Source organism: Notechis scutatus, chromosome 1 (assembly GCF_049901735.1).
Source record: "Notechis scutatus isolate UNSWTSFEM ecotype Mainland chromosome 1, rNotScu1.2, whole genome shotgun sequence".
NCBI classification, from domain to species: domain Eukaryota; kingdom Metazoa; phylum Chordata; class Lepidosauria; order Squamata; family Elapidae; genus Notechis; species Notechis scutatus.
In genome coordinates this window covers 333,142,389-333,167,462 of record NC_142009.1, presented here as the reverse complement: position 1 = coordinate 333,167,462, position 25,074 = coordinate 333,142,389, and the positions used below count along the sequence as shown (strand labels likewise).

The following is a 25,074-nucleotide window of genomic DNA, read 5'->3' as shown; positions in this document are numbered from 1 at the left end:
GCATCAGTGCAAGGAGTGGGGAGGGGATCTGTGTTCGTCCACGCATTGGTGCAAGGAGTGGGGGAGGGGATATCCAGGACCGACCCTGTCCACGCATTGGTGCAAGGAGTGGGGAGGGATCTGTGTTCATCCACGCATTGGTGCAAGGAGTGGGGGAGGGGATATCCAGGATCGACCCGTCCACGCATCGATGCAAGGAGTGGGGAGGGATCTGTGTTCATCCACGCATTGGTGCAAGGAGTGGGGGGGGATATCAGGATCGACCCCGTCCACGCATCGATGCAAGGAGTGGGGAGGGGATCTGTGTTCATCCACGCATTGGTGCAAGGAGTGGGGAGGGGATATCCAGGATCGACCCGTCCATGCATTGGTGCAAAAAGTGAGGGAAGAGATATGTGTTCGACCCCATCCACGCATTGGTGTAAGGGGTGGGGGAGGGGATATCCAGGACCGACCCGTCCACACATCAGTGCAAGGAGTGGGGGAGGGGATATCAGGACCGACCCGTCCACACATCAGTGCAAGGAGTGGGGGAGGGGATACCTAGGACCGACCCCCTCCACGTACTGATGCAAAGACTGGGGTGGGTGGGTTGTAGAAGGGGAGGAATCTATCTGGAACCGACCCCGTGCATGCATGGGTGCTCAAGAGTGGGGGAGTGGGGGGAAGGTGGAATATGAGGAAGCGACCCCCCCCCCGTCCAGGCACCGTTGCAAAAGAGGGGGCTTTCCTCCCGCGGGCGGGCGGGCGGGCGGGCGGGTGGGGGCGAGGCCAGGCCACGCGGCTTCTCCTTCCCTCTCTCTCTCTCTCTCCCCTCCCCTTTTGCATCCGCCTGCCGGAACGCGCACAGCCCCGGGGAGGGGAAAGGGAGGAGGAGGAGGCGGGGCCTGTGGGGGGGCGGGGGGAAGGAGCGGCGTGCCAAGCGCGGGCGGGGCGGGGCGAGTGGCGTGTTTGTGGGGGTGGGCCGGGCGGGGGGGCGAGGCCGGCTCGGAAATGCAGCGGCGGAGCAGCAGGTGGTGCTGCCGCTCAGCCGCAGGAGCGAGCGCGGGGGTCCGCTGCAGCCGCCATTAGACAATAGGAGCGGCAGAAGCGGCACAAGCAGCGGCAGCAGCTGCCGAGGAGGCGGAGGAAGAAGGCGCGGGGCGAGGCCCGGGAGAACTGCGCCGCTTGGCCCTCTCCCGTCCTTCCGGCCTCGGCCAGGCCCGCACAGCCGCCCTCGGGTGGTCACCGAGACGCCTCCGGGGCCTCCCCGCTTTTGCAGTCGGCCCGTCGGGGTTGTGCCGGCAGCAGCTCCGTCTCGCGGAGGGGAGGGAGGGGGGCGCATCCCGGCCCGGTTAAGAACCCACAAAAGGCCGCCTCGACGACCGGCCGCCGCCGCCGCCTGGTGCGCTTCCTTCTCGGCCGCCTTCGCCCCGCTCGGTGGCGGCTTGCAGCGGGGTGCAGCAGCCGGCTGGCTGCCTCCGGCTCGGCTGCCCCCGATTGGCATGATGTTTCCGCAAAGCCGGCACTCGGTAAGGAGGAGGAGGATGGAGGATGGGGTGGGGGGGGACGGGGGGGCTTTGCTGGCTTACTCGGGGCCCGGGGAGGAGGAGCGTCGTGGGAATGCGGGATGGGGGCGGGGGCGGTTGGGTGCAGGGAGAAGGAGGGGAGGGGGAGTCAAACGCCGCGGGGGCGTTGAGGATCGGGGACCCTCGGGAGGGGAGGGCAGAGATCTCGCCCGGAAGGAGGGCAAAAAAACACACGAGTCAAGGAGGGAGGGAGGGGAGAGAAAAGGGGAAGGGGCAGGGAAGCATGGGCGTTGAGGTGCCCGGAAGCAAGGGCAACGAGGTGCCAAGAAACGTGGGCCGGGAGCATGGGCATCGGGGTGCCTAGGAGCATGGGTATTGGGGTTCTCAGAAACAGGGGCATTGGGGTGCCCAGAAACATGGGCATCAGGGTGCCCAGAAACATGGCCATTGGAGTGCCCAGAAAGCAGGGCATTGGGGTGCCAGAAACATGGGCATCGTGGTGCCAAGAAGCATGGGCATCGGGTGCCCAGGAGCATGGGCATTGGGGTGCCCAGAAACAGGGGCATTGGGGTGCCCAGGAGCAGGGACACAGGTGCCCAGAAACACGGGCACCAGGGTTCTCAGAAACAGGGACATTGGGGTGCCCAGAAGCATGGGCATCAGGGTGCCAGAAACATGGGCTTTGGGGTGCCAGAAACATGGGCATTGGGGTGCTCAGGAGCAGGGACACGGGTGCCCAGAAACATGGGCATTGGGGTGCCCAGAAACATGGGCATTGGGGTGCCCAGAAGCAGGGACACTGGGGTGCCCAGAAACACGGGCATCGGGGTTCCCAGAAACATGGGCATTGGAGTGCCCAGGAGCAGGGGCATCGGGGTAACCAGAGGTCAGGAGAGGTTGGGGATCCCCTTCCAATATTAAGAGGGGGGTATTGGAGATTGCAAGACGTGATTTCCACCACCACCACCCCACTCTGGATTTGCAAATGAGTTTTGGGTATAAAGGAGAGAGAAGGGTGGGGGGAGAGGGGAAAGGAGGATTGGGGGAACCAGGTGTGGGTGGTGCAGCCAGAAGGAGGTGGTTTTGAGGGGAAGGGGTTCCTCTGCAGGAGGTATTCCCACCCCCAAGCAAAAATAATTCTTAAAGGGGAAGCCACAGAATTGGGGCATAGAAGGGCATGGACTTGGGGCTGGTGGGAGAGAGAAGAACCTTTGGGTTGAGCCTGGGGGGGAGGATGTGGACCCCAGTGATGCCCCCCCCCAAAAAACACCCGCAGGGCACAGGCCTGGCATCAACTGGATGGAAGGGGGCCAAGAAAAGTTCATGGAGCCCCAATGGTGGCAGGGTGACTGGAGAAGATGAGAGTGGGTTAAGTAACTAGTCCTCATTGAGGAGGGGAGTTAAGCCTTTCCTGCTGGGGTGGATGGGTGAGAGAGGCTTGGGAAGGCCCACAGAAAGTCCCATTAAGGGCCACGGATGGGGTCAGATGGGTTTGAGAGTAGGAAAAGTGGGATTGGGTTGGAAGAGATGATGGGATTGGCAAAATATGGGGACTGGAAGGGGTTGTTTAAATAAATAAACTCAGGCACACACACACACACCTTTGCACTCTGATATCTGTGGGGTTGAAACGGATGAAAGGAAACAGGATCTTACAATGAAAACCGCTACTAGAAACAAGGCCGCCTGTCCTTTGCTTGGTGGGAAAAATGAGGTTGGGTGCACACACACACACACACACACACACACACACACACACACACACACAAAAAGCTGATTTTTATAGGACGTCAAAGAATAGAATGAAATGAAAACAAGAAGAAGGTCACTGGGTTTCCGATGACAGGAAAGCGGGTTTAATGTTGCTTTTCAAAAGGAGAAGGCCCAGGCTGAAAACAAGGGGAAGGGCGAAAACTTAAGCAAACTCCCTGCTTCGTACCACCCACTCCAAAAAAAACAAAAAAATCGCTTTCAAGAGCCCAGGTCAAAGGACTTGGAGGGGACAAAAAGATTGTGTGTCCTCAGGTTGTGCTGTTGTGGTAAAAGCTGTTCGTGGGTGATATAGCAAAAGTCCCCAGATCCTAAGAAAATAAAATCCGGCTGGTTTTCTATAGAAAAATCAAGGAAGGAAAGAAGATCTGGCTTTGATGCTGAAGAGATTTCCAAAGGACTGGATTTGTTAAAGGTTATTGAAGAAGGCCCCCAAAATAAAAGTTTTCTGGCACCAAAGAAAAAATTAATGCATTATAGAAAATAAAATTAATATATGCATAACATTCTTAGATGTTGTTTGGATTGGCGATGCCCACATCCAATTAAGCCAGGATGGGCTTTTCCCTATCAATAACCTGAACATAACCTTTACGACTTGTACTCTTTGTGTTACAACTTATGGTAGGTAATGTTTGGACTCCACTGAGGGTGACTAATTTAACACACTTATGTTAAAACAAGCCAGGGATTAGCAGGAGGCCTGCAACAGTGCATGGGGGTGGGTGGAAAAAAAATGCAGGGAGTCCTTGATTTACAACCGTTCATTTAGTGACCTAAGTGACAACAGCACTGGAAAAAGGGACTTATGACCCCTTTTTCACACTTAATGACTGTTGCAGCATCCCCATAGTCACGTTGACCAAAAAATTCAGGTGCTTGGCAACTGACTCCTATTTATGATAGTCGCAGTGTGTCCCAGGGGTTAAATGATCCCCTTTTGCAACCTCCTGACAAAATGCGGGCAATGAAAGTCGTAAAATGGGGCAAAACTCAATCAACAAAATCTCAACATAAAACGTTGGGTTCAATTATGGTCATAAGTCGAGGACTACCTATAATCCTGGTGTTCGCCATCCAAAATGGGAGACGCCTTCTCAAAAAAAAACCTACTAATAGTTGCAGCTGCTAAAGGCAGGCAGAATGGCTGGATTGCTGAAATTGGCTGTTTCCTGTAAAACATCTGTTTGCAGCTGTCCAGATAGGAAACTGATGTATCCAGCTGGATTATATCAAAACAAGTCAAATTACACTGTCGTCCTCAACTTATGACCACACTTGAGCCCAAAAGGTCTGTTGGTAAGCGTGGCCATTGTTCAGTGAGTTTTGCCCCATTTTATGACCACTTTGGCCACCGTTGTTAAGTGAATCACTGCAGAATCAAGTCCTTAAATGAAGCTGGCTTTCCCCCTTTGACTTCGCTTGTTGGAAGCCGGCTGGGAAGTCCACCAATGGTGATCACGTGACCAACGGACACTGCAACCGTCATCAATGCCGAATCAGTTGCCAAGCTCCCCAAATGGTCATCGGTGTGAAAAGTGTCATTGTAACTTTGGTCACTAAACAAATGATTATGAGTTGACTTCTGACAAGCAGGGTCTTTGTTGTTTTCCAGCCTGAGCCTTTGGCGTAGGTGAGACGTCTCTCCCACTAATTCCCCATCCAGCGTAGGTTGGACTGAGAAAGGGATTGGACTAAAAAGCCCACCAGCTCCTAACCTCTTGGTTTTCTAGTTCAAAATCTTCACTACTAGTCCAAACCGATTCTCAAAATGTGGCTGTGTAAAATGTGTTGAGGATTGACTGAGGGCAGGACAAGAAGCAACGGGTGGAAATCAATCCAGGAGTGAAGCAACCTAGAACTAACTAAGAAATTTCCTGACAGGGAGAACAATTAACCAGTGGAACAACTTGCCTCCAGAAGTTGTGAATGCTCCAGCACTGAAAAGTTTTTAAAAGATGTTGGATAACCATTTGTCTGAAGTGGTGTAGGGTTTCCTGCCTAGGCACAGGGGTTGGGCTAGAAGACCTCCAAGGTCCTTTCCAACTCTGCTATTCTATTCTATTCTATTCATTGATTATGTTTTGGATTATGTCGAATTATACCTTGAGTAGTCTCATTAAGCTGAAATCAGGCGAAGCACATTGTAACTTAAGATGGGGTGTAAACATGGCCACAGTACCTCCTAAACCACCATTTATGCCATTTGCTTGACAGTGCAGTGGACGGTTTCTTTGGTGAGTCTTGAGGACTAGTGTCTTGAGCAGGCAGTTAATAATTATACCAAATCAAACACTATTAAAGCAGGCTCCTAGGGTCATTTTTAATTGGCTAAAAGGATAGTTCTCCCCCCCCCCCTCATCCCCCCAAAAACAATTCTGTTTCAGGCCTCTTCTCATCTGCCTCAGCAGTTGAAGTTCACCACTTCCGATTCCTGCGACCGGATTAAAGATGAGTTCCAGTTGCTGCAGGCACAGTATCACAGGTAAATCGCCCAGTTTTCTCCAGCTTTCAGCCCACGGTTGTGTGAACGGTGGTTTTTAGGCCAGGATGTGGGAGTTGGTGAAATCGAAAAGAAGGTTGGATCCCATGGGACCAACACTCAGATGTGATTGATCACTGAGGCCTGTATTTGCACCATTTTTGCTTATGAGGATCTCGGCAGTCTTGGTGCAATGGTGTTAAAATCTCCCCTGGGCATCCTATAGAATAGTGTTTCTCGCCCTCAGCAACTTCAGGACTTCAATTCCCAGAATTCCCCAGCCTGCAAGCTTATGGGTCGATGCCTTAATTCAGGAGTGGGAATTCTGGGAGTTGAAGTCCACAAGTTGCCAAATGTGGCAGACTCCATTTGAAGTCAGACATGCTTGCCAGTCTGTTGCAGATCATCTATAGATTTTCTCAAGAGATCCCAGTCTGATCTCCGGATCTGCCTCCCCCTCTCTTTTGAGATCCCTTTTCGGCGTATTTTGCAAAGGACTGCAGAACCCACCATTATTTTGCCATAATCTGAAACACTGACCATCTTCATTCTTTGATCCTTAAAAATTTAAAAATCTGGATGCAGTTGGAAATGGAGGCATATTTTATAAACTGCATTCTGCTTTTAAAAAAAAATATTTTTTTAAAAAAAGCTAGAGGATGGTGTGAGATCTCAAGCTCAGAAACAGGCCCACGTTTTGATCACCTGACTGGGAGATACTACAATGGTCGTAAGGGCGAGGACCGGTGGTCGGTCGCTTTTTTTTTTTTCCAGTGCTCTTTTAACTCTGAATGGCCACTGAATGGAAGTCAGGCAACGTTTCCAAACGGCAGAGAAGCCCCCCCCCCCCCCACTTCATTCCCCCATGCCCACCACCCCAATTTCCCTCTTTCTTAACAGCCTGAAGTTGGAATGCGACAAGCTGGCCAGCGAAAAGTCGGAGATGCAGCGCCATTACGTGATGGTAAGTTTCGCACTCGCTGTCGGCGGGGCCCTGCCCAAGAAGAGCAGCGAGTCCTGTGAGGCAAAGTTGCAAATGGTCGTCGTCCTGTGTGTCCCCCCCCACTGCGCACCCCCAATACATAAAAGGAGCAATGCTTTGCAAACCAAAACAGAGTGCAGGATTGTCTGTTCAAATGCAAGTGATAGGAAGCTAAAGGCCTCTACAAGCTAAATTCTACCCACCCACCCAGGAATCAAATCCTGTGAACTAAAAACACCCCCCCGCAAAAAAATTACTGCCTTAAAAGTAGTTCTCAGTTGGATGTTGAAGAGATTCTCAATCATCCAGTTGTCCCAAAGGTGCTTTTTGGTTTTTTCAGGAGGCAACTGGACTTTCTTCTTTTTTCTTTTGAAGACGTTTCACTTCTCATCCAAGGAGCTTCTTCAGCTCTGACTGGATGGTGGGGAACGGAAGGATTGATACTGTTGGTCATTTGCATCCTAAGGTTTATCTGGGTCCTCAGGGTCACCTGGGTAGTGCTCCTGGATCCTGTAGTCTGCATTTTTTCCCCCTCTGGAAATCCATTCCTACACCATTCAAAGGGTGTCCATCTCAGTTGGATTCTGGTTCTGGATTCTTCCCCTCTGTCCAAAAATCCATTTTAATTTTATTTCTTTATTAAATTTATATGCTGCCCATCTCATCATTGAGCAATTCTGGGGGTTTCTTCCTTCCTTCCTTCCTTCCTTCCTTCCTTCCTTCCTTCCTTCCTTCCTTCCTTCCTTCCTTCCTTCCTTTTCTTCTTTCTTTCTTTCTTTCTTTCTTTCTTTCTTTCTTTCTTTCTTTCTTTCTTTCTTTCTTTCTTTCTTTCCTTCCTTCCTTCCTTCCTTCCTTCCTTCTTCCTTCCTTCCTTCCTTCCTTCCTTCCTTCTTTCTTTCTTTCTTTCTTTCTTTCTTTCTTTCTTTCTTTCTTTCTTTCTTTCTTTCTTTCTTTCTCTTTCTTTTTGTCTTTCTCTTTTCTTTCCTTCCTTCCTTCTTTCTTTCTTTCTTTCTTTCTTTCTTTCTTTCTTTCTTTCTTTCTTTCTTTCTTTCTTTCTTTCTTTCTTTCTTTCTTTCTTTCTTTCTTTCTTTCTTTCTCCTTTCCCATTTCGTCTTTCTTTTTCCCCCTTTCTTTCTCTTGAGGACTAGAAGTTTAAGGAGGCCCTGGCAAGGTCCCCAAGAAACGAGAACAAGGATTCTGTAGCCTTCTGGAAGGAATTTCTTTGATGTCCTTTATTCAGGCTCTTCTCGTGTGTATGGGGGTTTTTTTGTTTTGTTTTTGTTTGGTTTTTTGCAAAACCGAGGCTTTTACTGTTTTGCATAAGTCACCCAGGCAGCTGCATTAGGCCCTGGCTTATTTTTTTATTTATTTATTTAGCTTTTATCAGGACATAGCTAGCTAGCTCTCCTTGACGTGCCGGTTGGAGGTGGCCAGCTGTGCCTGTTGCTGCTGCCAAGATTCAAGGTGATGGATGTTGTTAGCCTTGAGCGAAACCAGTTCCCAGGCCCTCCAGAAAAAGGCTGCCACACCTTCTCTGGAGCAGAGAGATAAGACATAAAAATGCTTTCTGTTTCCTAGGAAATTCAATTAAAAAGAAAAGGGCAAAAAAAAAAAAAAAAAAGAAAAAGCACATACTAACCTTTCATGAGAGTCAAGAAAAGCCACAAGCCACCTCCTGTGCCCACTTCTTCCATTTAGAAGCCAGAACCCCACAGTGAGCCAAACCCTCTGCCTTGTCAAGTTTCTGGTCCTTAATGAGGAGCATTTAGATTCCCCTCCCCCCCCCCACCCCCCCAGGCCTGCAAAGAGCAGTTAAGGCGAGCCAGAAGGATTGAATTTGTTGTTTTTTTTTTTGGTTTTTTTTAATTGGTTCATCCCTTCCTCAAGTTAATTCCAGAGGCCCCCAAATGGCATGGTGGCTACTTTAAAGAAATGTGTGTGGTTGCAAGGGGAGGGGAAACATTTTGGCTCTCTCTGATGTTAAGTGGATTAAAATGTGCAGGATTGCGGTTTAATTTTAATCTAAGCCAGCGTTTCGGGCCTCCTTTCCCAAATTTTAAAAGTCATGGAGGACGCCCCAAACAGAGCTTTTGTTGGCATAGGTTATATTTACAGTATTAAAAATTAAAATGGACCCATTCGTAGAAAACTTATCTATTGAATCCGCTAAAAAAGACAATACGAAACTCATTTGACTTAAGGATCAATAAAATATTTTTTCGCAGGGAAAAAAAAACCCCTGTTGTGTTTTTTTTTAAAGAAGACTGGTGACATTTTATATTTTTGCAATATTTTCAATATCCAGCAAATCATTTTGATTTTGTGTGAGTTTTGGGAAGTGTTCCTTGAACCATCTACAGAGTTCAGAGATGGCATTTAGGGGAAAACAATGCACGGTTGATCCTCTACCTAGGACCACAAGTGAGCCCAAAATTTCCCATCGCTAGCTAAGCAAGACAGTCATTAAGTGAGTTTTGACCCATTTTATGACCTTTCTTACCACAGTTGTTAAGTACCACAGTTGTTAAGTAACACGGTTGTTAAATGAATCTGGCTTCCCCATTGGCTGATCCCAGGACTCTGGAACTGTCATAAATACAGGCCACTTTCCAGGCGTCCAAATTTTGATCACACGATCGAGGGGTTGCTAGCTTTAAGTGTGAAAAATCTCATAAATTACTTTTTTCATGATGCCATAATTTTAAATGGTCACTAAGCAAATAGTTGTAAGTTGAGAACTTACGTGTACCAAGGATACATTGAGGTTTTCTGACTACAAAACCTGAACTTTCTGGCCATAAAATTTTGGAATTAGCAATATTTCTCCATGTGATCTACGACCATGAAAGTAATCCTTGAGTGATGACTGCAATGGAGGCTGCCCACTGCAGTTCTAACTTGTGGCAGTAAAACAAAATTGATCGTGTTATTTTATGATTCCACAACCTTTTCTGTGGTGTTATTAAGCGAAGCAAGGCAATCATTAAATGAACGTCACAGGCATAAAATGAACTAATGATTCACTCTGGTTTTGGTTTTGCCAAAAACCGAAAGAAAATGCCAAACATTTGGCAAAAATGTCACAAAACTTAGTTATGTGAGCCCAAGAGGATGCAAATGGCCATAAAATTCAGCCTGGTTGCCGGGCGTCTGAATAGTCACTAGGTGAGTGGACATAAGTCAAGGACTACTGGTATATATTTTGATCATCTGTTGCTGGTGATTTTTCCCCCCTGCTTAAATGTGTAGGTTGCGCAAGGAACAATTTAATGAAAAGCAAGGAAAAAGTAAATAAATGAATGCAAGAGCAGTTTTGTGTGTGGGAAAAATTTTTTTAATGCCTTAAATTCCTTTTTGGTTTGCTTTGGAAGGCAGAGGCGGCTCATGATCAAACCAAATTTATCCTGGTTGTGTCCAAAATCATGGCTTGGTCTTAATTTGGTTAGCAGCCTTCCGGCATGATCTGCAGAATTAAATCTTAATTCCGTTTCCCTAAAATTGCCTTGGCTTAAGCAAAAGCTGGCTTGTGGGCGGGGCCAAATTTAAAGGGGGCGGAGCCAGAACCTGGGGCAAGTGCGACCAAAATCAATATGCCCATAGTCTATACGGATAATCCTTGACTTACGACCACAATCGAGTCCAACATTTCTGTTGGTAAATGAGACAGTTGTTAAGTGAATTTTGCCTCGTTTGAATGACCATCCTTGCCACAGTTATTAAGTGAACCAATGCAGTTGTTCACCAATGCAACGGTCCTAGATACATGCCAGTTGCTAAGTGTACCAATTTTTTATCGCGTGAAAACAGGGATGCTAGCCCTAAGTGTGAAAAACAGCCATAAGTCTCTTTTTTCAGTGCTGTTGTAACTTTAAATAGTCACTAACTGAACTGTTGTAAATCGAGGACTTCCGCTATGCAAACTTTTTCTTGGTTCAGCCATTTCCTTTCCTCTTAAATCTTGTTTATCCTTTTCCCACTTCCGTATCTTCTCTTGCCCCAACGCTCTTTTACGGTAAAGCTATTTCAATAATAATAATTTGCTGGCCGCAGAGGGGAGCTTTGATTTAAATCCCGTGCCAGGAAGGAAATTTTAATTGTGGGTGTGGCAAAATTGCAGGCGCATGGAAAGGGCAGAGGAATTGCATGGGGTGCCGTTGCTCTTCTAAAATTCAAAAGGGTTTTTTGTTTTGCTTTGTTTCCTGTTGCTGAGATTCATGGAATCGTTGAGTAGGGAGGGGTCTCCAAGGGTCATCTAGGCTGTCTCTTTGCAATGGAGAGAGTGATAGAATTGTGGACTGGGAAGGGGCTTCCAAGGGTCACCTAGTCCAGCCCTTTGCAATGGGCAGGAAAACCAGTTAGTGTGATAGAATTGTGGAGTGGGAAGGGACCCCCAACGGTCATCTAGTCCAGCCCTTTGCAGTGGGCAGAAAAACCAGTTAGTGTGATAGAATTGTGGACTGGGGAGGGACCCCCAAAGGTAATCAGTCCTTTGCAATGGGTAGGAAAGCCAGATAGAATTGTGGACCGGGAAGGGACCCCCTAAAGGTCACCTATTCCATCCCTTTGCAATGGGCAGGAAAACTAGTTGGTGTCAGAATTGTGGTGTGGAAAGGGATCCCTAAAGGTGGTCTATTCCACTCCTTTGCGATTGGCAGGAAAATCGGAAAGCGCCAAGAATTGTGAAGGGGCTTCCAAGGGTCATCTAGCCCAGCCCTTTGCAATGAGCAGGAAAGCCAATTAGTGTCAGAATTGGGAACTGGGAAGGGACCACCAAGGGTCATCTAGTCGAGCTCTTTGCAATCACAGAATCTTAAAATCCCCCCCACCCCCGAGACGGAGAATACACAACTTTGTCTGTTTCTAATCTTGTCACACACGGCCCGTTGCTTGCCTGAAGAGAAGCTGTGACCAGCCACGATCATAATATGGAGTACTTCTCTCTTAGTAAAATCAGGGGTTGGGTTCAAATCCTGTACAGGCAACTCCAGAAATTAGGAGACAGGAAACGGGCCTAGATTTAATCTAACAAGGATATATTTTAATTTTTTCTCTCTCTCTCTCTTTTTCTTTCCTTCCAGTATTACGAGATGTCCTATGGCCTCAACATCGAAATGCATAAGCAGGTGAGATTTTAAGATGATTATTCTCTCTGTCAGGAACTTTTAAGGCAGCTTACACAGGCAGCCCTTGACCTAAGAACACAATTGAGCCTAAGAACACTGTTGCCAAGTGAAACATTCGTTAAGCGAGTTTGCCCCATTTCGCGACTTTTCTTGCCACCGTTGTTAAGTGAATCACTGCAGTCGTTAAACTAGTCCAGTGATGGCGAACCTTTTTGTTGTGGTATGCCGAAGGCACGCGCGCAGGCACCCACATTGCAATGGGCTCCGCTGCCCCCCTTGCACATGCGTGCGCAACACCCCTGCCCTGCCCCTTTACCTGCGCAGGTGTGCACCTCCCAGCTGATTTTCGGCCCATTTGAGGCCTTCTGGAAATACCGGAAGTGCCGAAACGGGCCTGTTTTTCAGCCTCCCAAGGCTGCAGAGGCTTCCCTCAAGCCTCCGGGAGGGCGAAAACGGCCTCAAACGGGCCGAAAATCAATTGGGAGGCGTGCGCATGTGCAGTGCAGGTAAGTTTGGCTGGGTCTTGCGTGCCACCTGTAGCACGCATGCCATAGGTTCGCCATCACGGAACTAGTCAAACTGTGGCTGAGTGAATCTAACTCCGCCATTGACTTTGCTGGTCATAAATATGTCGTAAATATAAGTCAGTTGCCAAATGTCTGGGTTTTAATCACGTGACCGTGGAGATGTGGTCGTAAGTGTGAAAAATGGTCATAAGTCGCTTTTTCCCAGTGCCATTGTAACTCTAAACAAGTCACTAAACGAACTGTCGTAAGTCGAGGACTACCTGTATACGGCCGCTGAATGAGGAGTGGGTTTTTCTTACTTTTATCTCCTCCCTTGGAGAGCATTTTAGGTCATCGGCTACGTGCTGTTTTAGATTATATCCAGGGCCGCTACCCCACCCCTTCAAACAAGCAGAGCTCTTACAAACAACCAGGCGTGTCTGCCAGACACCAGCTAAATATAATTGAAATTTCATTTAAATGACATTTGAATTAAATTGCAGCTAATCCGATCTGCGTGTCATCCTCTACCTGCTCTGACTTCCTTCTGCAACGATCTGCAGATCACACCTGGTCTTTTCAAGACGCCGTGAGGAGGCAAACAAATTTAATTAAAAGAGGGGTTTATGAGCTCCACCCAGCTCGTTTCTTTATTCTTGTCTTAATATTTTTTTAAAAAATTAAAATGCAATTTGAGGCTACTGGCCAGCCTGGGAATGAATGACTGTGGCTCCTTTAAGACCTGTGGACTTCCACTCCCAGAATTCCTGAGTCAGCCATGCTGGTTCAGGAATTCTGGGAGTGGAAGTCCACATCATACTGGCTCAGAAATTCTGGGAGTTAATGTTCATCAGGTGTAAAAGGGCCATAGTTGCCCATAACTGGTGTAGCCCAGTAAACTTCTGCCAGATCTTCTAACACCGGTTGTTAAACCACGAAGCTGACTGCATTTTTTTCTTTTCTTTTTATTTTTGAGAAATTACCGTGAGGTTGAATTGTGTGAAAATACTGTACAATTACAATTCCCATATCCCTTTCTTAGGAGAACCAGAATCACCCAAAGACTTTTTCCCCTTTTCAGTGGGGACTTTGGGAAATTTCTCTTGGCCACTGTCTGCATCAGTGTTTTTTCAAAATGGCGACTTTAAGATGGGTGGACTTCAACTCCCAGAATTCCCTAGCCAGGAGGCTTTAAAATGGGTGAACCTCAACTCCCAGAATTCCCAAGCCAGCAGGCTTTAAGATGATGGTCTTCAAACTCCCAGAATTCCCCAGTGAGTGTGCTTTAAGATGGTAGACTTCACCTCCCAGAGTCCCCCAGACGGTATGCTTTAAAATGGGTGGACTTCAATTCCCAGAATGCCCTGGCCAAAATGGCTGGCTGGATAATTCTAGGAGTTAGTCCATCCATCTTTAAATCACCAGTTTGAGAATGGCTACATAATTCCCATCTTTACTTTGGGCATTGTTTTTGCTCTTTTTTTTTTTTTAACCTCAAATTGTTTTCATTTTGTTAAAGCTGGCACGGTCCCCACAGCACACAGACTTGCGTGCATTCGCACAATCCAACCTCCACGAATCGGTGTTGAGAGTTCAAAAGTGTTTGTGTGAAGCCAGAAACCCGATGAATTCCCTGGGATGCGTCTTTGAACCGATGTACTAAGGCGGAAACGTTGCCCATCGTTCAGGAAGGCCCACTGAAAGGGAGCGTGTGTCACCTTCGCACCACGCAAAAGACACAACCGATGCGCCTTTTGTCATTTTGCAGCCTGTCCCGACAAACACTGTTAACGATGTCCCTTGCAAAATGCTGCAGTGGTGTCATTGGCTTTGGAGTTTGGGTTGTCACTGCCACATAAATGCACTAGCACATTTTTGTCGCCTTGTTCCAAGCAGCTGATTGAAGTACGCTTCCCCGGGTTAACCTTGTGTCTAAATCTTCCATTTCAGGCTGAAATTGTCAAGCGGTTGAATGGCATTTGTGCCCAGGTTTTGCCATATCTGTCGCAAGAGGTAAATTCCCCTTTCTTTGCTCTGGAACTTTTCTTTTTATTCGTTCGACTTTTATTTATTTATATCCCACTTTTTATTGTTTTTACAAATAACTCAAGGCAGCGAAAATATCCGACATCCCTTCCTCCTCCTGTTTTCCCCGCAATAAGAACTATGACCCGCTCCAGATTACCCTGGCTTTCATGTCTAAAGTGGGACTAGAACTCACAGTCTCCTAATTATCAGCTCCAAGCCACCCAGCAGGCTCTCATGCCTAGAACTCACCGTCTCCTGGTGATCGGCCCAGAGTCACCAAGTTGGCTTTCATGCCTAAGGCAGGACTAGAATTCACTGTCTCCTACAGAATGGCCCAAAGTCACCCAGCAGTTTTAATGCTAAGGCAGAACTAGAACTCACAGTCTCCCAGTGATTGGCCTAAAATCACCCAGCAACTTTCATGCCTAAGGCAGGACTAGAATTCACTGTCTCCTACAGAATAGCCCAAAGTCACCCAGCAGTTTTAATGCTAAGGCAGAACTAGAACTCACAGTCTCCCAGTGATTGGCCTAAAATCACCCAGCAACTTTCATGCCTAAGGTAGGATTAGAATTCACCTCCTGGTGATTGGCCTAAAGTCACCAAGTAGCTTTCATGCCTAAGGTGGGACTAGAACTCACTATCTCCTTGCTGGATGGTACAAAATAGCCCAGCCGGCTTTCATGCCTAAGGTGGGACTAGAACTCACTATTTCCATGATAGTGATTCATGACACTGCCATAAGCAGCGACTCCACTGGTGTGACCATTTCTAGCGAATTTTCGCACTCAAGAGAGAGCTGCCTCTGATAATTTATGATACCCTAGACAGTCCAAAATCACCCAGCTGGCTTTCATGCCTAGGGCGAAACTAGAACTCATACTCTCCTGGTGATTGGCTCAGCATCACCCAGCCAGCTTTCATGCTTGGCTTTGAAAATTTGGCTTGGAAAAGTCGGGTATCTCAGCTTGCCTTAATTCGGGGCTTTCACTATCTGAATCTTCACCCCTTCAAATCTCCCCCTTCCCTGCTCCAGGTAAGGCATGTAGGGATGCCTTGGGAAGTTCTCGGGTTATAACGGCAGGCATTTGGGGAGGGGCCCCTCTTGAGTTACGGCGTTTCCTGGTGGAGGTAAACAAGGGAGAATTAGCAGAATCATAACGATACAAAGCAAAGATAGCAGCCCCAAAGCATCTGGCACGCATGAACATCATCGGCATTGACGAAACCAGTCACAATTGCAAAAAGGCAGCTTTGCTTGGAACAGCTGACATCGTGCGACGGTACCTTCAACCCCATCCAACATTCCCCATCTGCCTATCCCAGGTCTTTGGGAAGGACTCCAGAGGTGGGCCAAAAGTGCCAAATCCAGTCCGAACATCTGGATAACATGTTAAGAATGGAAAACGCCATTTTCCGGCACAAATTGGCTCATCAAACCACACTGTCTTTTTTTCCCCCTTCTGCCTTTGATCCTCCTGCTGATCGGTTCACATCATCTTCTAATGGTTTTCTCTTTCTCTTCCTCCCCCCCTCCCCCCCCCCCTCAGCACCAACAGCAGGTCCTGGGAGCCATCGAGCGTGCCAAACAAGTGACAGCTCCTGAACTGAATTCCATCATCCGGGTCTGTGATGCTCTTTTTGTTAGAACGGATGGGAGGGGTGGGGTCTTGGGGATATATAACCATTAGAAGCGCTCCCTGCTTTCATATATCTTCTTGTTTGACGGGCACGTGGCTTTGTTAATTTAGAGCGGGCGCATGCGTGTGCAGCCAAACATGGCAACTTTTAAGGCTTGTGGACTTCAACTCCCAGAATTCCTCAGCCAACATAACCCCTGACCTCTAGGTCATGATTTCGTAAAGTTGAGGCTGAGGGATTCTGGGAGTTGAAGTCCACGAGTCTTAAAAGGACCAAGGTTGAGACATAGGCTGGGAGGGCACCAGTGACTGGTCTCCTCCCGCCCCACTGAAAACCTTCCAGCTGTGTGATGGGAGGGGGAGGAAATTTCCAGGATCTCTGGTTTTCCTGTAAATCTAGGTTTGGGACAAACCCACATCCTTCCTTCCCCTTGGATAACTAACCCAGTATGTTAAGTTTCTTGCCTGACGGGCCAAGGCATTGTGTGGAGTCTTGGCAAAAAAAGCCTGGGAAAGCAGGATGGGTGTGGGGAGGGAATAACCCAGTTTAAGAACGCATCGTGGATATTCTGATGCTGGCTTAACCTTTCAGAATGAATTGAAAGGGAGTTTGAAGTCCACAAGTCTTAAAGTTGCCAAGTTTGGGGACCCCTGACCTCTAGGGGGAGTTAAGTGAGATGTGGGCGAAGCGAATGTTGCCTGGTTTTGGTGACCTTTCTTGCCACTATCGTTAAGCGAATCCCTGTGGCTGTTAAGTTTATTAACACGGTTGTTAAGTGAATCGGATTTTTCCCATTGACTTCGCTTGTCAGAAAGTCGCAAAAGTGAATCCTGGGATACTGCGACCGTCATCAACACCCCCCCACCAGTTGCCGGGCCTCTGAATTTTGATCACGTGATCGTGGGGAAATACAGTCATTTTTATTTATTTATTTATTTTGTCAAGCGATTATAAGATAACAGGTGTAAGTATAAATATAGTTATGAATACACAAAATGGATACATATAAGAGAAAAAAAACAATAGGATAGGGAACGGTAGGCACATTGGTAAGTCTTTCTCCCCCCAATGCCCTTGTCACTTTGAATGGTCACTAAGTGAATTGTTGTAAGTCGAGGACTAGCGGTAAGTGCTTTTAAGATGTGTGGACTTGAATTCCCAGAATCAAGGGTGCTGCAACGGTCATAAGTATGAAAAATGGTCGTAAAGTCACCTTTTTATGAGCCGCGGTGGTGCAGCAGTTAGAGGGCAGTAGTGCAGGGCCACTTCTGCTGGCTGCCAGCTGACTACAATTTGGCAGATCAAATCTCACCAGGCTCCAGGTTGACTCAACCTTCCGTCCTTCCAAGGTCGGTAAAATGAGGACCCAGATTGTTGGGGGCCATAGGCTGACTCTGTAAACCGCTTAGAGAGGACTGTAAAAGCACTGTGAAGCGGTATATAAGTCTTAAGTGTTTTTTTGTTTTTAATTAGGATTTTTTTATTTTATTTTACAACAAATCCATCTTTCAGTTACAGTGTGTCGACTGGGTAGATATATCTTGTGCAAATATTTATATTTAATATAAATTTCTTACTGTGGTTCCATTCATGTTAAAAATTGCTCAACCTTATATACCTTATCATTATAACAATATTCATTTAACTTCTTACTTTATTTTCCAACCATTTATAAAATAAATCCCATATCATATAATATTTCACTTCTTGTTCTTTAATTGCTAATGTTATAAGTCTTAAGGGTTAACTGGAAAAGGGGGGGAGGAAGGAAGGAAGGAAGAAGAAAAAAGAAGAACTGTAGTGACACAGTGGTGAGAATGCAGTATTGCAGAGTGACTCTGCCCACTTAGTTCAATCCTGATCGGCTCAGGGTTGACTCAGCCTTCCGTCCTTCCGAAGTGGGTAAAATGAGGACCTAGATTGTTGGGAGCCATAGGCTGACTTCTGTAAACCAGGGGTCCCCAACCGCCGGTCCGCGGACCGGTACCGGGCCGCGGAACAAGCCTTACCGGGCCGCTGGTTGCTGGGCGCCGCCATCTTTTTTGGTAAAAAAGCAATTTTTCGTCAAAAGATGGCGGCGCCAGTGCTTGGTGAGCTTTTCCGGTAGAAAGCCATTTCTACCCGAAAAGCTCACCAGAAGCGCTAAGCGCCGCCATTTTTTGACGAAAATCACTTCCGTGACGTCACCGGAAGTGATTTTTCGTCAAAAAAGATGGCGGCGCCAGCTGACGCCGGAACCGGGCCGCGGCGCCCAGCTGACGCCGGAACCGGGCCGCGGCGTCGAAAAGGTTGGGGATCCCTGCTGTAAACCATGTAGGACTGTAAAGCACTGCGAAGCGGTATATAAATATAAGTGCTTTGGGGAAGGAAGGAAGGAGAGGAGGGAGGAAGGAAGGAAGGAAGGAAGGAAGGAAGGAAGAGAGGAGAGGGAGAGGAAGGAAGGAAGGAAGGAAGGAAGGAAGGAAGGAAGGAAGGAAGGAAGGAAGGACAGACCTACCGTGATGGCACATTGGTGAGAATGCAGTATTGCAGAGTGACTCTGCCCACTAAGTTCGATCCTGACCTGCTCAGGTTTGACTTCCGTCCTTCCAAGGCCGGTAAAATGAGGACCCAGATTGTTGGGAACCGTAGGCTGACTCTGGGGCTGTAAAGCCCTGCGATATAAGCCTCAGCGCTATTGCTATTTTCAGTGCCATTGTAACAGTCACTAAAGGAACTGTCGTAAGTCGAAGACCACTTGTAGCAATTGCGATCGGAAGAAGGCGAAGGTGGGGGATGAAAGTGTCTCATTCTTTTATTTGTCGTCTCCTTTTTCTCTCCCGGGTCTCCGCTACAGCAGCAACTCCAAGCCCACCAGCTCTCTCAGCTGCAGGCGCTGGCCTTGCCCCTCACCCCGCTCTCTGTGGGGCTGCAGGCCCCCTCCCTGCCCGCCGTGAGCGCCAGCACCGGCCTGCTCTCCCTCTCGGCGCTGGGCTCCCAGGCCCACCTCTGCAAGGAAGACAAGAACGGGCACGACGGAGACGCCCACCAAGAAGACGACGGGGAAAAATCTGACTAGGTGGATCTCGTCCGGTCCGGGGGGGGTGCGGGTGGGCAGCGTGGGGCGATCCTGGGGGGGGGGTGCAGAAGATACCGCGTTCAATCCAATTCTGGGGGTGGCGGGCAAACTACGGTTCTTCAAAAGGGTGGGGTGAGACAAAATTGCAGCAATAACATTTTAGCCCCCCCCTCCTTTTCCTGCCCCTCCTCCATTCCAGCCCCATAAACAGGCATGAATTGGGGGCCTTTGCGTCCTTTTTTTGAGGGGGTGGACCTCCCCTCCCCTTTCTTATCTCCCCTCCTCCCTTTAAATTCATCCCGAAAGGTTAAGCCAGCATCAAGAATATCCACGATGCGTTCTTAAACTGGGTTATTCCCTCCCCACACCCATGCTGCTTCCCCAGGCCTTTTTTTTGCGAGGATTCCACGCAATGGCTTGTCTCGTCAGGCCAGAAAGTTAACAAACTGGGTTAGTTATCCAAGGGGAAGGAAGGATGTGGGTTTGTTGCCCGATCCTAGATTTACAGAGAAACCAGAGATTCTGGAAATTTCCTCCCCCCTCCCATCACACAGCTGGAACTTTTCAGCCACAGGTGGGGGCGGGGGGGGGAACACCAGTCACTGGTGCCCTCCTAGCCTGTATGTCTCAACCTTGGCCCCTTTAAGACTTGTGGACTTCAACTCCCAGAATCCCTCAGCCTCACTTTAATAAATCATGACCTAGGTCAGGGGTCCCAAACCTGGCCCCTTTAAGATGGGTGGACTTCAACTCCCAGAATCCCTCAGCCTCATGACCTAGGTCAGGGGTCCCTCAGACTTGGCAACTTTTAAGACTTGTGGACTTCAACTCCCAGAAATCCTCAGCCAGTTGCCAAGTTTGGAGACCTCTGACCTAGGTGGATAGTGTGGAGGGCGTTAAGATTGTTTAGTACAGGTTGTCCTTGACTGATGACCCAATTTCCCTTTGCTAACAAGGTGTTCTGAAGTGACTCGCGCCTGATTGGATGAGCTTTTTTTGCCTCATGGCTGCTGAGCCAATCACTGCTGGCAAGGGAATGCTGGGAGTTGAAGTCCACGGTTCTTAAAATGGCCACCGTTGAAAAACCGAGCTTCCCAGCCAAGAAAACCATCATTCCCTGTCTGATTTGAGATCCCTGGTTTGTGCCCTCTCCCAGTGGGCAAGGCCAGACTCCATTGGGAGAGGGCAACTCCGATAGGGTGATAACAGAATAGGTCGGCAAAGTTTCTGAAACCCACCAGCCCTCTTAAAAATGCCCCCATATGGAGAGAAATGGCTGACATGCAAAGAATGAAGGTCCCCACATGTTGCATCCAGCCCCCATCTCCCACCCACCCCTTTGCGTCCCACTATCCTTACCATTTGGATGCAGGTAGTCCTCGACTTGTGGCCGTTCAATTAGTGACCATTGGAAGTTACCAACGGCATCGAAAAAAGTGACTTATGACCATTTTTCACACTTACGGTGTTTGCAACATTTCCCCCCCATGGTCACATGATCAAAATTCAGGCGTTTGGCAATTGGTTCAGACTTACGACCGTCAGTGTGTCCCAAGGTCTTTGAGATCCCCTTTTAAGGCAAGCCAGTGGGGAAGCCAGATTCACTTAACAACCAGGTTACTAACTTATCCGCTGCGGTGATTCACTTAACAACTGCGGCTAGAAAGATCGTAACGCGGGGCAAACCTCGCGGAACAAATGTCTCGCTTAACAACAGAAGTGTCGGACTCCGTTTTGGCCGTAAGCCGAGGACTACCTGTATTCTAACGGAGTCATAGAGGTCTCGGCTTGCCCTCCCAACAGCACAAATTCCCCCTTGTGGGTTAAACCCCCCTGACCCTCCCCACCTTCCAGAAATAATCCTAGATCCAGCAAACTCGCCCTTGCTTGCAAGTCCTCACCAGCTGTGTTCATTACAACACATTACAGCTAGTCCTAGACTTAACAACCATTCATCTAGTGACCATTCAAAGTGGCAACGGCCTCCCACTCATACGGCTATTCCCGTGATCAGAATCCGGGCACTGAGGCAACTGGCGTGTATTTATGACACTTGCAACGTCCCCGGGATCCCCATTTGCGACCTTCCCAGCTGGCTTCCGAGAAGCGAAACTGGCGAGGAAAGCTGGATTTCCCTTTAATACAACCCCACGGATTCACTTAACCCCGCAGCGATTTGCTTAACGGCCACAGGCAAACGGGTAATAACATCAGGGGGCGACTCCCTTAACCGCTGTCTTGCTTAAGCTGTGGAAATTCTGGGTCTCTCCGTTGCAGCCCTAATTCAAGGACGCTCAAAACAACAGGATGGGGAGAAACCTCTTAAAAAGACTGTCCCGCACGGCAGGGTTGTCTTGTTTGATTTTGGGTGGTCAACGTAAGCAGCCACCGGTCCCCACCGATGATTTCCTTGAAAAGCAAGCCAAGTTTGACTCCTGGGGGTGGGGCGGGGGGTTTGCAAAGGTTCTGGCTGGGGCCGACCCTGTCAGACTATCTCCGCAAGGCATTGGCTAATTTGCAAACCGCCAGATCCCACTGGACGCCACGTGTCGGTAGCTTAATTTGCTTTCTCCCTCCTTGGCGGCACTTAGCTCACATCTGCCGATGGGGGCTTCTTCTCTGCGAAATCCATCTCGCCACTGATCCCCCCTCACCCCGAACCCTCGCAAGCAGTATCTTCTGGGCTTTGCAAAGGCCCCCACCCCACATCCCTCGACACCCCTCCTTCCTGCCCTGCCCAATCGACTCCTCTCTCGCTGGCCCTCCTCTGCTCCCACCAGCACTGTTTTAGCTAAGCAAGCACCTTTGTCATTATGCATGTCTCTTTGTTTTTAAGGTAGCACAGAAGCAAAAATTTTATATATATATACATATATATATAAATATATATAAATATATAAATATATTAGTTGGGTATCTCTGGCTCTGGGTGAACCTCTTCAATGGCGTGTTGTTGTTTTTTTTAACCTGCCTTGCTGTTTCCCTGGTCTCCTTTTTTTCGGGTTTAAAAAAAAAACAAAAAACTGGGATTTGGGAACCTCTCGAAAGATGGCTCGACTCCCTTTTTCTCAGCTGGATTATTCAGCCGGATGGTTTGAAATTCAGGGGGTTGAGGATGTGGGGGTGGAAAAGGATGCGAAGGGGTGGATATGTCCCTTCCCATTTCTTTAAAAAAAAAAAAAAAACCAGAACCACCCCAAGGATCCTGCAGTTCTTTCTATCTTTCCGTAATGCTACTTCCCGCCTTTTTATTTTTTTTCTTCCTCCGATTTCCCCAAATAAAATTTTACGACAAAGATAATTTTTCGTGTTTGTATATATTCCTTTTAGAGACAGAGAAGAGAGAGAGAGAAAAATCTTGTTGGCTCCGTGTGTTTATTAATCACTTGACCCTATATTAAGAGGAACTGAGACAAAATTCTGTATTGAAAATGTAATAGCTGTGCCTTTTCAAATAAAGAAATCAGATTGTTGGTTAAAACTGCGACCGCTTCGTTATTGCCTTTGTAGATTTCCTTAAATTTCGTTCGGTTTTGTTTCTTTTGGCCAGCACGCAAACCCTTTGCGGCTGAAAATGAGGGTTGAAATATATCGGTTAAAAATCTCCAGTGGAAAAGGTTGAATATGCTACTGTCAGTGTTCCAGAAAAACTCTACCCCAACAGATAACTCCAAATCAGACACATTCTCAGAGTTGCCTTTTATTAGTATAGAAAACTGGGAAATCCCGAATCTGAAAGTTCCAGGTTTCCCTCCAATAAATAAAATATTATAAAACCAACCCCTGCACCCGTCCATCACATGCCCCAATCACCATTCGTCCCAACTTGAGATGTCCCCTCTACTACTACTCAGTCAGGTGCAGGAACAACATGACCTTGACTTTATAAAAAAGAATGCTATTATGTCTACCATATGCGCTCCATGCAATTCCTCCCTCCCTTCTTCCCAGGCTCAAGAATGGCAGTTATGGAAGCTTCTGGTGCTAATATGGCTTCCGAAGATGACAGATACGGTGTTTGGAATTCTCTGTTAATACCATTAGAAGGCACTGTGGCTTTATCAAGTGTTATGTTTGAGTGCCTCTGTTGACAGGGGGTGGTACTGCAGTTATATCAGTGGTCAGGTGACATAAAAGAGCCAATGGGGATTGATCTTTGCTTTATAGACCCAGGTGTCAACTCGTAAAGCATTCCTGGCTTGTTCTCGAGTTGCCATAAGAAGGAGGGGGGAGAACTGATGGAGCAGCTCGGTCGGTCGCTAAGACCAGAAACACATACCATGCATACCTTTCTCCAGATGGTATTGATTGAGAAAGTGCTCTGTTGGATAATGTGATTTATGACAGACCCTGGAAGTGTTCTGACCCAACCTGGTTCCAAGAGAGCAAACACGAGACAAAGGCAGCAGCCCCCACCTTTTAAGGTTTCATCCACGAATACTGTTTCTTCACAGATAAAAGGCTGCTTCCAACTAATTTAGCTCCGACAAGAAAGAGCCTTGCCAAGTTGTTTTTCAAGGCTGCCAAAAACCCACAGATAAGAAATAGTTTACAAGAGTTTTGAAATACTAACTATAATGTCCATGAGGCTGAGTTTTAGAGCGTCTTTGCCTTCTGCAAAGAACGCTTCTTCAAACCTGGCTTTTATCCTCTTGAGGGAGGGACCATTACCTTGCAGCCTTATTCCCAAGTCGCCCATGCTGCTGTAACTGCTCGCTCCTACGAGCAATCCTGCGCACACGCGCACTTGGCACAGGCTCCTCGGGAACCTCCTCATCGCTGCTGCCAGCCCCCACAATCTCTGAAGGCAGCAGTTCACTCCCTAATGGTCCTGGCTCCTCATCTGAGTCCTCGCTCTCCTCCATCGTCTGCACCTGCTGCCGGCTAACCACAATAGGAAGGGGGAAACAGGGTCATAGGTGGGCAATAAATTACATAGGGCAGAGCTGACTGCACTTCAGAAAGTGCCAACGTGTTGCTCCTAATAATTGGATTTCTTTTGAAACTTAGCTTGAGGCTCATGAATTAATTAGGGCATCTGTGGGAACCCTGATACCAGGTTTGTTTCCCATATCAAACTTTTTGCTTGGGATAACAATGTGTATCTACATAATAAGAAGCATGCAGTGGGGTACCCTGAGATTCTGTCTTAGGCCCAGTACTCTTGAATGACTTCACAGACGATTTAGATGAGGGGATAGAAGGAGAACTTATCAAATTTGCAGATTTTGATGAGTTCTCATCAAAATCTGGGATGACCAACACCCCAGAAGATAGGCTCAAGATCCAAAAAGATCTCGGCAGACTTGAACACTGGACTTTTATCCAACAAATGGAATTTAATGGTTAGAAAAACAGACTTAAGGCCCTGGGAAGGCATTTGTAACTTGTGGAGTACCTGTATTCCTGTTTTAAAGATTACACTGCAGTTTTCATCTGCTGTCAACTCAAAGAGAATCTTGTTTCCAGCAAGCCTGCATACGAGAGGGTCAAGAGGGACTTTGGGAATAATAATCAATTCAAGAGCTGTTAGTTGCCAACTCCATAAGACGGAGACTAAAGGCGAAATCTCATTATTCATTCGTTGTGTCCCAGGGTTGCAGTTGTTTTTAATATTTTCTGCTCCCCCCGCAGCCCAATTTTGTCAGGAATATTCAAATGCTTGCCGGAGTAGACCAACAAAGCAGCCATGAAATCAGTGAATGAATTAGTGATACTGCTTAAGCGGCAAACCTAGAAATCGGGGGATGGCGAGTTTGAATTTCACTCTAGGCATGAAATCTGGCTGGATGACTTTGATCCAATCGCCAGGAGATGGTAAGTTCTAGTCCCACCTTAGGCATGAAAACCAATTAATGACGTTGGCACAATTGCTAGGAGACTGGGAGTTCTAGTCCTATCTTAGATATGGAAGCTGGTCGGGATGTCTTTGAACCAATCACCAGGAGTCTGGGAATTCTAGTCCCATCATAGGCA

At 47.7% G+C, this 25,074-nt stretch overlaps 1 protein-coding gene across 4 annotated transcripts; it reads left to right on the top strand.

Annotated features, from left to right (window-relative positions):
• Window positions 1-973: 973 nt before the first annotated feature.
• Window positions 974-22,579, top strand: TLE5 (TLE family member 5, transcriptional modulator). Of its 4 annotated transcripts, none has more exons than XM_087952766.1 (7): window positions 974-1,511; window positions 5,666-5,763; window positions 6,661-6,724; window positions 11,821-11,865; window positions 14,322-14,384; window positions 15,950-16,024; window positions 18,880-22,579. In XM_087952766.1, exons 1-7 carry the CDS (start codon window positions 1,485-1,487, stop codon window positions 19,096-19,098), a joined length of 591 nt encoding a protein of 196 aa, XP_087808892.1. In that variant the 5' UTR covers window positions 974-1,484; the 3' UTR covers window positions 19,099-22,579. The 4 variants fall into 4 exon arrangements, with proteins under 4 accessions (XP_087808892.1, XP_087808894.1, XP_087808893.1 ...); XM_087952768.1 differs by having other exon boundaries at window positions 976-1,511; window positions 5,690-5,763; window positions 18,877-22,579; XM_087952767.1 differs by having other exon boundaries at window positions 976-1,511; window positions 5,687-5,763; window positions 18,877-22,579.
• Window positions 22,580-25,074: the final 2,495 nt, after the last annotated feature.

Coding starts and splice junctions, on each gene's coding strand:
- TLE5 (XM_087952765.1), top strand. CDS start 1,485: ATGATGTTTCCGCAAAGCCGGCACTCG. Junction 6,725..11,820: donor TGCAGCGCCATTACGTGATG/GTAAGTTTCGCA, acceptor CTTTCCTTCCAG/TATTACGAGATGTCCTATGG. Junction 14,385..15,949: donor TGCCATATCTGTCGCAAGAG/GTAAATTCCCCT, acceptor CCCCCCCCTCAG/CACCAACAGCAGGTCCTGGG.